Source organism: Psammomys obesus, unplaced genomic scaffold (genome assembly GCF_907164565.1).
Source record: "Psammomys obesus unplaced genomic scaffold, mPsaObe1.curated_primary_1811, whole genome shotgun sequence".
Classification (NCBI taxonomy): domain Eukaryota; kingdom Metazoa; phylum Chordata; class Mammalia; order Rodentia; family Muridae; genus Psammomys; species Psammomys obesus.
In genome coordinates, this window is record NW_026585504.1 from 47,095,998 (window position 1) to 47,108,980 (window position 12,983).

At 41.4% G+C, this 12,983-nt stretch overlaps 1 protein-coding gene across 1 annotated transcript in view; it reads left to right on the plus strand.

Moving 5' to 3' along the window:
- The first annotated feature begins 1,421 nt into the window (after window positions 1-1,421).
- Window positions 1,422-12,983, plus strand: part of Vps4b (vacuolar protein sorting 4 homolog B) — a 28,048-nt gene continuing 16,486 nt past the window's right edge. Inside the window, exons 1-3 of the mRNA XM_055601251.1 lie at window positions 1,422-1,679; window positions 8,473-8,584; window positions 10,135-10,291. Of these exons, the coding sequence (XP_055457226.1) occupies window positions 1,653-1,679; window positions 8,473-8,584; window positions 10,135-10,291 (296 nt within the window). The 5' untranslated portion in view covers window positions 1,422-1,652. The remainder of the gene's footprint in view (window positions 1,680-8,472; window positions 8,585-10,134; window positions 10,292-12,983) is intronic.

Here is a 12,983-nt window from a genome sequence, read left to right on the forward strand (position 1 = left end):
AGATAGATAGATAGATAGATAGATAGATAGATAGATAGATAGATAGATAGATAGATAGCAAACAGGCAGAAAAAGAACACAAAAAACACACACTCAAATAAAAACACAAGATTAGAAACTATAATATATAGGCAAAAGACAAGTTAGACAAAAAACAAAAATTAAACAAAGCAGTATGAGTCAAAAAGTCTACAAAAATAGCTTTGAGCTTGTTTTATGTGGGTCCTCTACTGCTGGCATAGGGCCTGTTCTTAAGTGCAGTTTGTGTACCCAGTGAGACTTCATTGGAAAAAATTAAATTTTCCTTTGCAACTGGGTGTCAGTTACAGACATCTTGGTCAGGGCTAGAAGCCCATGTCCACTGGCCCCTCTCAGGGCTGGGGCACCATCTGATTTGAACTCTATATATGCTGACACAGTATCTGCGAGTTTTTATGTGCATCAGTCTTTTTGTGTCTGGAAGACCCTGTTCCCTTGGAGTCACCCAACTCCTCTGTCTTAGTCTTTCCTCCTCCTCTTCTGAACAGAGCCCTGAGCCCTGAGGGGAGGGCTGTGATGAAGACATCCCGCTGGGGTCTGAGTGCTCCAAGGTCTCTCACCCTCTGCACATTGTCCACTAGTTGTCTGCTAGTTCCCATATACTACAAGAGGAAGCTTCTTTGATGACTGGAGAGTGAAGCACTGATCTATGGATGTAGCAGCATGTTGTGGGGAGTCCTTTTTGTTGCTGTGTTCCTTTATCAGAACAACAGTATTTGGTTTTCTAAGCCCACGGATTTTCCAGTGTAAAGTTCATGGCCACCTAAGAAGTGTCAAGGTTGGGTCCGCTCTCATGGAGTGGGCTGTAAATCCAGTCAGAGAGTGGTTGGTTATTCCCACATTTGTGCCAGTATTGCACGAGCATATCTGCAGGCATTTCACCTTTGTAGACCCACGGTTTATAGCTGGGTTGATGATTACCTTTCTCTTCCGGTAGTGTGAAAAGTACCTCCCAGTACTGTGACTACTAGTCATTAGGGGTGAAGACACTTTATATACACAATGGGAATTTTAATGTGCTAGAATGTAAGAATAGCAGTAATTAAAAAAAAAAAAAAAAGAAGCTTACTTTAAAACGTTTGCAGAAAAGTTGCAAATACAGAGAATTCACCCAGCTTCCTCTGCTAGCACTTTAAATGAACATAATATGCTAATACACGACACGTTAGCTGAGCCACACACTTCTCTCTCTCTTTCATCAGTCTCAAAACAGGTCCCTGTTCTGCACCAGAATTCAACCCAGAATCCCACACCGGCGTTCAGCCTGACTTCCGCATCATTGCTTCCTGTTCTCACTTCGCGAGAGCTCATCTGTGGCGAAACGCATCCTGGGTGACTGGTCAGCGCGTGTGCTGATGACGACGCGGAAGTGCCCGGGCCGGAGGCGGGACCAGAGCCCTAAGGGGCTCGGGATTGCGGAAGTTTGGTGAGGAGGGTCGGTGGCTGGTGTTGTTCCTGCAAGATTTACAGCCCTGCGCGGGGCTGCCGCTCGGGGTCTCAGAGCCACCAGCCTCCGGAGGTTGGCGACGGTGACTCGGGCGCGACTCGACGGCGCTGCTGCCGGCTGTCCTCGGTCCGCTTTCGTCCGCGGGGACCCGCCTCGGACCTCCACCATGGCGTCCACGAGCACCAACCTCCAGGTACAGACGCCCTTCTGGGTCCCGCTGCCGGGCCGGACCCCGGGTTGGTGCCGGGGAGGGGTGGGGGCGGGGAGCGAAGGAGCGGCCGCGCCCCTGGTCCCGGGCCGGGAAGGCGGGGCCGCGCCGACCCGAACTGGAGAGGGGGCGCTTCCCAGAGGGGCCGGCCGTGGCGCCTCCGCAGCCTCAGGGGCTGTGTGACTCTCGGTTTTGCTTGTGACATTGGAAAACAAAACAGACTTTGGACAGAACTGGGCAGCTGTCTCCAATCAGGAAGATCTCCAGTGTCTACCAGGAAGAAAGGAAAAGCGTAAATTTTTTGTAAAGTACTACTCTGGACTTAGAATAAGACTTAGTTTAGAATAAGGTGGTCTTCTCGGTTTGTTAGGCTGGTGAACAAAGACTTCCAGATGTTCAGAATAGCCCAAGAACCTGAGGTTGGAGGCGGCCAACACGCCATCCCCATGAATTCACTAGGAATACGTTTGTTATGTATGTTCTCCCAAATTATAGTATTTAGGATTAGGGAGTATTTAAATCTGTGTCTTAAGTTTTCCTGCTTCACAGAAAACAAACAAACAAAAATACCAGTGTTTTGTATGTAAATTTTGGGTTCCTAAGATAGCTAATGTTAGGAAAAGATTATTGCTGCTTCGTGGAACAGCATTCATTAACCAATGTTTGTAACGCTGTCTCCCATCATCAATGGGGTCTAGAATGTGGCTTGGTATCTTAAGACTTATAGCCCACTAGGTTAGTTGTTACCAAAGAGTGGAACGAAATACCCTTCGATATTGGTCTTCTAGTAGTTTGTGAAAAAGGTATTTGTTCAGTGGCTGTCATATGTAACAGTGATAATGCAAACTTATTTTCTTAACGTAGGATAATTGATTCTGAAGAACTTCCACCCAGATGAGGGCAATTTAAACAGGCATCAGTCCACACAAAGAATGGAAATAGAGGCTTGTCCGGTGGTCTTTTCTTGAAATTCAACCTGAAAGATTTTGAAAATGAGTGTTTGCTATTTTTTAATAAAGTCTAAATGTAACGATGGCTCATTTTTAAGAATTAAGAGTAAGTTTGCTGTTAATGTGTATCTTTGCCACCAAGTTTTTATAACCCTGTATTTTTGTAACCCTATTCAGAAAATGCTGAGGTGTTGTTTTGGGAGGTTTGGGGGCTTTTTTGTTGGTTTTGTTTTTGCTTCTGTGAATGTATTTGTTGATTTGTATGTATATGTTGATTTGTATTTGAATATATTTGTTGATTTCCTTTAGATATTAGAAATTATATTTCAACATTTGTAATGTAACCAGAATGCATTGTGTCTAAAGTAGACTGCTAGATGCTCTTGGTGGGGGCGGGGGGGAGTGCCAGATAGAGACTGACAAACATGAACAGTATAGGTGTGAGTGAGAGGGATGAGGGATGTTGAGCTACAGTTTTGCTGGTGCTTGATTCAGGTGTGCTCTTCTCCATGAGCATTTTCAGTTTTCTAACATTTACATGAAGAATTGTTAACTGAGTCATTTTCCCAAGGAACAAAGCAAAAGTCTTCAGAGATGGATGCATTTAATCTATTGCAAGATGCAAATAGCTAAAATAACAACAACAAAACCCCAGAAGTTAAAAACAATTAAAGAAATACTATAACAGAGGTTAGTTCATGTGGGTGGGCATCTAGGCTACTGCTCACTCTTCCAAGAATAGACAAGAAATGTTTCACTGGGAGGTGATCTCAGATAAAATGAACACTAACTCTAATTGCCTCAGTGTTTGATGGGAGCTATTGAATCCTCAGAACAACTCTTCAAGGTGAGTGTTACTCGGGTTTCACATTATTAGAAACTCGAGCTTCTTCAGGCTCTGGTTGCCCAAAGACCTGCAGTTGATTAGTGTTGGGGTTAGTTTCCAATCCAGGTCTGTGTGCATAGAAGCTCCTGGTTTTTTGTTTTGTTTTGATTTTTTTGTTTGTTTGGTTGGTTGGTTGGTTGGGTTTTTTTGCTCCTGGTTTTCGTTCACTGCAAAATTCTGCCGACTTAAAAAGAAATAGTGAATGTTTTCCTGGCAGAGGAAATGTAATAAAAGCCTTGCAAGAGGTGGAGAAAACTTCAAGTAATAGAACGTGAAGTAAAATTCAGAGATGACCTAGTCCAAAATATTTGTTGCCCATGTAAAACTGTGCTAAGATTTGGGCAATCCAGTATTTCCCAAATGGTATTTGCACACACACCCCCATTCCCGTACTCTTCAACCCCGTGTGTGTGTGTGTGTGTGTGTGTGTGTGTGTACACGTATGTGTACGAGCACGCTAGCTCTTGTGTGCGTGGGCACATATGCCTCTAGTAGTTTAGATAAAAGCAGAAAGCGACTGACAGAACACAGTGTAATCATTGGAAGCATGTACAAGCAGTCATAGATGGGCCCAGTTGGTGTTGGAGAGTGGGTTGTACCCGGAGGGCCATACTGGCACTGAGGTCTTGAGAAACTGGAATCTCACAGAGAGACAATGGCATAGGGTCTTCTTTGTATGTTCTGAGCCTATGTAACCTTAGTTGGTTTGGGTTGTACGAGCAGTTTGACATCACAGGAAGCCAGTGTATAAGCAGGAGCATAAATCAACACAGCTAGGCTGTCATCAAGAGTCTGTGTGCTACACACCATAGTGGGTCTTCATTCTGCTGTAATGGAAATTTGCAAAAATAACTTGAGTAGTGGAGTGGCATTTTCACATTTGTGGTTCAGAATCAAACTTTCATCTGTGTATAGAGACAAATCTGACTGGTGGCCCATGTGGGTGGAAGGAGACCTGTTAGAAGACAGAGGTATGTGCGGTGGAAGGTGGTGACTGGCCAAATTAGGGTGGTTCTTATTTTAAACACATTAAGAAAGGCTGGTGCACAGAAAAGTTTAAAAAAGAAAATATTGTAGTCTGTGCCTTCAGTTAAGCCATGAAAGAGGAGTCATCCCAGTTTTCTACAGGAGTTCTGGGTGTACTGTAAGAATGGGAATAAGTTGGTTCTGAAGATGCAAGACAAGCAAGCATGGAGAGACAAAAAGAAATATGGGCTCTGAACTAATTTTGAAATATTTGTGGAGACAGCCAGACGGAAGTGCCAAGTAAGCATTTCATACATTCATGTGTGGGCTATACCAGAAAAAAAGGAATTTGGGAATTGGCATAAAGGTAGACATGGAATGTTCCATCTTGGAGAGTTTATAGAATGAGGAAAAAAACCAAGGCCTGTATAGCATATCAAAGACACAGAAAAATAATCACAGCGCAATCAGTAGCTAAAGGTGTAATGAAGACCAAGAAAGGAGGTACTGTTTGGGTATTTGTCACTACTGCTAAGTCCTGCAGAGGGGGAGTTAGATGAGCATGTGCTTTGGCAGCCAAGAGACAGCATTGCAGGAGGAATAGGAGATTAACCCAAATGAAGTTAGGGCTTTCCTTGGGGATGTGTTGTGGAGGTAAAGAGTGCTAAGATGGCAACTAGAGAGAAATCTAGGAACCCAAGAGAGTTGGTGTGCCATTAGTGGGATGTTGTATCTATGGATCTGAGATAGAACATAAACATACTTTTCTTTAGGGGAGAGCCCCAACCAACATTGGCATGTCACTGATAGAATAACTGTCAAAGGATAAGATGGAAATGGCCTCCTGAGCATAAAGAGTCAGCCTTGGCAGATAAAGGCTTGAACTTTTGTCCAGATGCTGTTTGCTAGGGATTTCTGGGGTGGATGCCCCATGATCTACTCAGGAAAAGACAATCTCAGATCTTCCAAACCTTTGTACTTTATACTGATAGCTAGATCCTAGCTGACCCTGAGTTAGTGAAGTCACTCAGTCATATACCAGCTCTTTGCTGATGCATGCAAAAGTGAAGACATTAACCCCCGACTTTGTGGAGCATATATTCTAGTGGGAGGGACGGTGTGTATGAGTGAGATGTGTGATTGTGTGTGAGCATGTGCCATAGCATGTGGGGGGGGGGGGACAGAGGACAACTTTGAGGAGTTTGTTCTCATTTTCTAATGTATGGTTCCCAGGAATCAAACTCAAGTCATCAGTCTTGGTAGCAGGCATCCTTACCCACTGTGCCATCTCACCAACCCCATGCCTATACCCTCTCCCCACTGGAATGTTCTAGTAATTCATGCTTGTTCTTTATTTTCATATATCTACATATATGTTAAATTATAGTTTATTGTATTCTATGTGTGTGTTCTGAATACCCAGGGGGGCCAGAAGAGGGCATTGGCTCTCCTGAAAATGTAGTTACAGATGATTGTGAGCTACCATGTAGGTGCTGGGAACTGAACCCAGGTCCTCTGGAAGAGCAGCCAGTGTTCTTAACCCCTGAGACATCTCTGCAATCCCTAAACTACTAAGCCTGACCAAAGTTTTTATTTTGAAAGCTGGGAGAAGGCAGGCAGATTTCTGTGAGTTCAAGGCCAGCCTGGTCTACAGAGTAAGTTCTTGGATAGCCAGGACTACACAGAGAAACTATGTAAAACATTTTATTTTGAGAGAAACTATGTAAAACATTTTATTTTGAGATAACATGCAGTTTTAAGTGATAAGAGGTATTCAGTGTATCCTTCCCTCAGCTGCATGTTGTAAAATTGGTACAGTATCACACCCAAGATATCGTGTTGACACATTGTAGCTTTTCGGGGGAGGGGGAGGAGGAGGTGTAGAAGACCGGCTTTCTCTGTGTAGCCTTGGCTGTCCTAGACTCACTTTGTAGACCAGGCTGGCCTGGAACTCAAAGAACTCAAAGCAATCCACCTGCCTCTGCCCTCCCCCCCCTCCCCCCTCCCCCCCCACCGTGCTGGGATTAAAGGCATGCACTGCCATGATGGCTCATCCCCCAGTTTGGTTTGTACTTTTGTGTATGTGTTTCTGTGCAGTTCAAGGATAGTATAGGTTGTATATCTATCACCACAGGTTTCATTTACAAAACTAAACATGAGCTCACCAAATGAACAAGCATTGTACTCTAGAGCAGTTCCATGGGAACCCCTCATGCTGCTGTTATATCCACCTTCATTTTCTCTTCTACTCACATCCCAGGTCCCTGGCAGCATTCATTACTTCCCATCTCTGACTTTGACATTTTGAGACTATTACATAAATGGAATCATGTAATATGCAACCATTAGCATTGGCTTTTTTCAGTCAACATAATAGCCTCGAGAGTCATCCAAATCTTCTATGGCAATAGTCCGTCCCTTTTGATTGCCGACTGGTGCTCCATGTTATTCATATAACTATGTTGAAAGCTGTCTGGAACGTTCACTCATGTACAGGCTTTTGGGTGAACACAAATCCTTCTTTGGGTGATTCTCTAGGAGTAGAGTTGCTTGTTTACGTATTAGTTACATATTTTGTTCTGTAAATAAAACCAGTTTTTCAGTACTGTTAAACCATTATAGTTCTTGGCCATCCTTACCAGCATTAGTGTTCACACTGTTTTTACTTTTAGCCATTGTGATAGGTGTATGGTCTTTTTCATTGTAGTTCTAATTTGCAACATTCAAACGATGGTATGCCATCTGTAGTCTCTTTGGTGAAGTGGTCCACTAGTTAACTGGGGTGCTGGGGAAGCAGCTTTTAAGAATTGGTTCTCTCCTGCTGTACAGGCCTCTTAAATCAATCAGGCTGGATAACAAGACCCTTTATCCAATTAACCATCTTACTGGCACATTAACGGATTCTCTTAAAACTGTTGTCTTCAGGATCCCCTTGTGAGTTCTGTAGGTGTTTCTCTTTTGTCAGGCGTTTCATAGTATTTCTCCTAGTCTGTAATATGTCGTTTTATCATTTTATTAGAATCTTTCGAGAACAGATGTTTTTGTTATGCTCCATGTTAACATCTTTTCATTTTATACATTATGCTTTTGATATTAAGTCTAGAACTTTTTTGTTTTTGTTTTCTGAAAGTTTTATATTTAAGTCTGTGCTCTTTTTGAGTTAGTTTTTGCTGGACACATGAGATTTAAGTGAAGATCTTTTTTGTTCTCTCACTAATGTCCATTTGCTATAATACCATTTTAAAAGCCTGCTTTCTCATTGTTGACTTGGTTCTGTATCACTTTTAAATAGTTGCTTGGCTATATTTGGGTTCTATCCGGGAAGATCTTCTTTTTTAATCTCTATAGTACTTCCCATCACAGCCTTCTGTGAAAAGATAGAAAATGAATTTTTATCAAATCATCAAAATGCCCCTCATACTTCTCATATTCCTAAAATTTTTAATATTTTTAATGATATTTTCATATTCTTTGATGTGATACTTATTTTTAAATGTCTTTGTTCAGTATAGTTTTGAGAACTTTTTAGAGTCTATATCGCACTGTTTCATAGAGGATTTTATCTCTAGGCATTCTGTTTATACGTTAGGCAAAGCAGCACCAAGGCTTTTCAAAGGCTTTAAGTTTATTTTATGTGTGTGGGTGTTCTGCCTGTATCTGTGTCTGTGCAGTGTGCCTGGTGTCCACAGGTCAGAAGAGAATGTCAGATCTGCTCAACTGGAGCTCCAGATGTTCGTGATCTGACATATGGGTGCTGAGAATTGAACCCCGGTCACCCAGAAGACTAGCTAGTGCCCTTAACCCCTGAGCCATGTCTCCAGTCCAACTGTACTTAATTTTTGAAAATTTCCTCAACTTCCTTTTTACTTCGATCTAATCTCTCAGTCCCCCATTGTGTGTGTTGGGGGGCATTGTTTGCTTCAAACTTAAGATTTATGCTTTCATTTTAAGTTTATGTTTTGCCTCCTTCACACAGAAAGCAATAGATCTTGCAAGCAAAGCAGCACAGGAAGACAAAGCTGGAAATTATGAGGAAGCTCTGCAACTCTATCAACATGCTGTTCAGTATTTTCTTCACGTTGTTAAGTGTAAGCCATGTTTTATTTTATTTACACTTATACACTAAATAGGAAAAATTTGTTACATTAATAAAAGTTGAAATAGAAAGCCAAGAGAATTCTAAAGATCTAAACCACCCGTTAAAAAGAAGCTGCTCTCTCTTAACTTTTAAGTCCTGTTAACAAGTTAACAGTAGTTACATTTACTACTTTATACGCCTACTATTTTTATTGTGCATTCAATAGAGATAACTTTATTATATGGACAGTATATCTAGGTTATTCGATTTGAACTTAATCATTTCCTCAGGCTATGTTGGAAATGGTTTTGTGGTAAAAATAAATTGGGAGGTAGGAAGTATAGTTTACAAATATATATCTGCTGTTTATCATGTGATAGGCTCTGTTCTGGGAACTAGAGATTCAACCCTGAGAAACAAGCATGAAACCTGTAAGATCCAGCAGCATTCTTACACTTAGTGATTTTGGGTTATTTGAGGTTTTCTTTTGTGCTTTCCCAACTAATTGTAGGGGAGGGAAGCACATTGACATAAAACTGAGAGTAAAATATGACACAGAAGAGACATGAGGATAATCCTGTGCATTGCCTATCTTGTTGAAGTCCACATTTGAAAACAAGGACAAATAGAAGCCTTGATGTAATAAATTACTATGTTGGTGATCCACATAATGTATACAATTTCCATCACTTTGTATACTTTGAAATAAAATACACAAGAGATATTAATGGGAATTTTTGCTCCTGCTCTACTTCTGGTCATCTTTTATGTCTTGGAATTTTTATTCACTTACACTAATTTCATCTATCAGTGTGTACATGAAGCACACAGAGAGAGCAGGTCCAGCTTCCAGTTTTCTAAGCTGCCCTCTCCAGCCTTCACTGCTCTACATTCAGAGCTATCCATTATCTCTCTTGTGATTGCTTTTATGTGAGACAAACACCTTTTAGCTGTCTGCAAACTGCTAAGGGAAGAATTTGAAACCTATAGACAGTTTCTTTATTATTATATAACACTAACTTAATATCCATTATTTTACTCTTGTTTTGTTTTGTTTTTAAACTCTTACACGCAATGTTGGCTTTCAACCCTGAGTGGAAAGGAATAGAAAAGGATTGATAATCATTGGATATAGATATAGTTTTTCCTTCCTCTTCCAATACAGAAGTTCCTCGTTAAAAGAATATCTCTGAGTTTGAGCCTTTCTCTGAATACCCTGGCAGAAAACAAGTTAGGGAAGAAAGGTGTTTTTTTGCAAATAGTTTCAGGGTGGATCCAGCCCATCATCACAGGGAAGACATGGCTGCAGGAGTGGGGCAAGTCTGGGAGTTAGGGCGCTAACTGACCACATCTCATCAACACATGGGAAACTGGAAAACAGGGAGATGAGCCAGGTCATAAAACCTCAGAGCCCACCCCATTGACATATTTCTTCAGCAAGGCTCTACCTCCCAAATAACCTTCCTATTCAGCATCCCCCACCGTGGACTGAGTATTTGGATACATGAGCCTGTAGGGACATTCCCTTCTAATGAAATAGTATCTTGTTCCCTTCTGCAGATGAAGCACAAGGTGATAAAGCCAAGCAAAGCATCAGGGCCAAGTGTACAGAATATCTTGATAGAGCAGAAAAACTAAAGGAGTATCTGAAGAAAAAGGAGAAGAAACCACAGAAGCCTGTGAAAGAGGATCAGTCAGGTCCACTTGATGAGAAGGGGTATGTAATCTAAAGTGTTAGATTTGTATCTAGTAACTTTTCATTTGCGCAATAGGATTCTTTTGTTGAAGCCAGATATTTTCCAACCATGGTTTATGGGCCAGAGTAGGTTTGTTGCCTATTTTAGTCATTAAGTTTTATTGAGACAAGCCTTGCACACCCATTTATATACTGTCATCTCAGGCAGCTTTTGTCCTATAACAACAGTTGAGTGCTAACAGTAGAGATTGTGTGGCCACGAAACCTGAACTATTTACCATAGAGCCTTTTAAAGACCAAAGTTTACTAGTCTGTTTACTGCACTTTCATACCTTCCTAGATGTTCTCAAGTAATTGGGAAAACACCGCAGGCATGGCTGCTGTTAGCAAGACTGAGGGCTGATGTAGGAGTGGTCTGTGAGTTAAATCTGGCCCTTTGGACAAGAGGAAAATGAACTCCAATAATGTCAATAATTTTTTACTTTATGCAAATGGTAACGTGGAATTGTATTTTGTCATTATGAAAAACTCAACTGCATAATTTTTGAAGCAGTCAACTCCAGTTTTTGAATGTCTTCCTAGACGCATGGGATATCACAGATGTTGAGAGCATGTAGTGTATGTATGCCCAACTCTGCTAAGGAGGGAGGACATATTCTAGCTATGTTTGCTCTTGATAGTTCTCTAAATGGGTGTCTCCATGATTCAGGATAGCATGTTAGGAAAAATGAGGTTCTGGGTTACTGTGGCCTGGCTGGATTTGAAGCATTGTGGATCTGGGGAGCTCTGGAGCCTGTGGTGCTCACAGTTCATATTCTTCAAGGTACACATTTCTTGGATGATTGCCAGGATCACGAGGGAACTAGGGATGGAGCTCTTTAGGCAGTGCTCCCCTCTCATGTATGTTGATGGTCGAATTTTGCCTCTTTACTAGGCATTTTCTATTTCAAGGACAGGAGGGGTAAAAGAGTAGAGTTGACTGCCTTAAACTATGTGGCAGAATTTGAAGAAACTCATAAACTTGTATAAACTCATAGTTTCACATTTTTTGTTAACATATGGTTAGGAAAGAGAGTTTCTATGACATGCCAAGAGTATTTTTTATTCTGTACATAGTTCCCAACATGAAATGCACGTATAGGGAAGAATTCAACTTATCATGAGTATACAGGGCCTCCACATCTCACAGATGGCCTTTCAGCAGGGACATTTGATCTTCCCTGTGTGGTGGGACATATGCAGTGTTAGTGAGGACCCTGTAGTCATCTGCTCTGCATGGCCACCTGACGAGGGAGAGCCAGGCTGTCTTCTATAATAACAGTCTTGGTTACAAGAAGCAGAACTCACTTCGGTTGGCTTAACTAAAAGGAGGAGAGTTCTTATATGGGTTATCTGAGAGAATTTTGAGGACAGAAAATGAAACTTGGGTTCCCATCACTAGTAGACATACTCAGGAGACCATATAGGAATGTAAAATTGTGAGTTCATGCCTATGCTATTTTGTGTTCTATAGAGATCTTGCTTCTGCCCCTTCCCCAACCAAACGTTACTAGGGTTCAGAAATACACAGTAAAACCTCTGCATCAGTTTACTAAGGATAAACCAGTGGTTGTACCTGAAGATTTGTTCTTCATGCATGCAACCCTTACCTTGGAGGAACTCAAGCCCTATAAGAATGACGGGAACCTACAACAAGTAGTTTGTTTTAAATGGTATTTACAGCATGAAAAGGCTTGAACAGGAGATCAGAGTGTCAGTGGCTCAGCTCTCAGTAGTTACTTCATCCATAATCCTGCTGTCCTACAAATAACCAAGGCTTTCCCACCCTCTCACAAGTTTTTTAAAATCTAAAAGTTGGTAAGACTTTTCTTCTCTATATTACTTTTTCACCAACAATGTAACAGGAACATTTTTCCATTAAATGTTTCTATAACATTGTTTTCAAAAGCTGTAGTGTATTTTGTCATAAGCTAATCTTTACAATTGAACATAAGTTATTTTTTTTCACAGTTGTGCTATAGATATGACTGTCCTTGTAGTGAACTTTTAAAATTATCTCCTCACTGTCAGTCCCTAGATGTAAAGAAATAGTGCTGTTCTAATTTGTTACTCATTGCTGTGCTAAAATGCCATGAGCAAAAGCAATGTGGGGAGAAAGGGTTCAATTTAGGTTAAAGGGTATAGTCCACCACTGAGGGAAGCAAAGGCAGGAGCTTGAGGCAGAAACCAAAGGTGGGATACTGCTTACTAGCATGTTTTCCTTGCTGGCTGCTTGCTGAGCCATCGTTCTTGTTTAGCTCAAGCTCAGCCTGCCTAGGGGTGGCACTCGCAGTGGACTGGGCCTTCCACATTAACAAATTACCAAGAAAGTGCCACACAGGTATGCCCACAGTCCAGTGTGATGGAGGCAATTCTTGAGATTGCTTCCTCACAGGTAGTCTTGATTTGTCTCAAGTTGGCAAAAACTAACCAGCACAAGTGGGCTTTTCTTTTTTTTTAATTCTTAAGCTTTTCACTAGGAAGCTTTATTCTTGGGTTACAATATAACCTCAGACTAATGGTTATATCGTAAATAATTGCGTGTTACACCTTTTCTTCCTAGCATAAAGTCTTGTTGAGTTACATTTTACCTGGTCCTGATGTTTTTATGTTGTTCACAATCTTCCTCTACTTTACTTTAAGTCCTTCTTGGAATAGGGTGGGGCATACACCC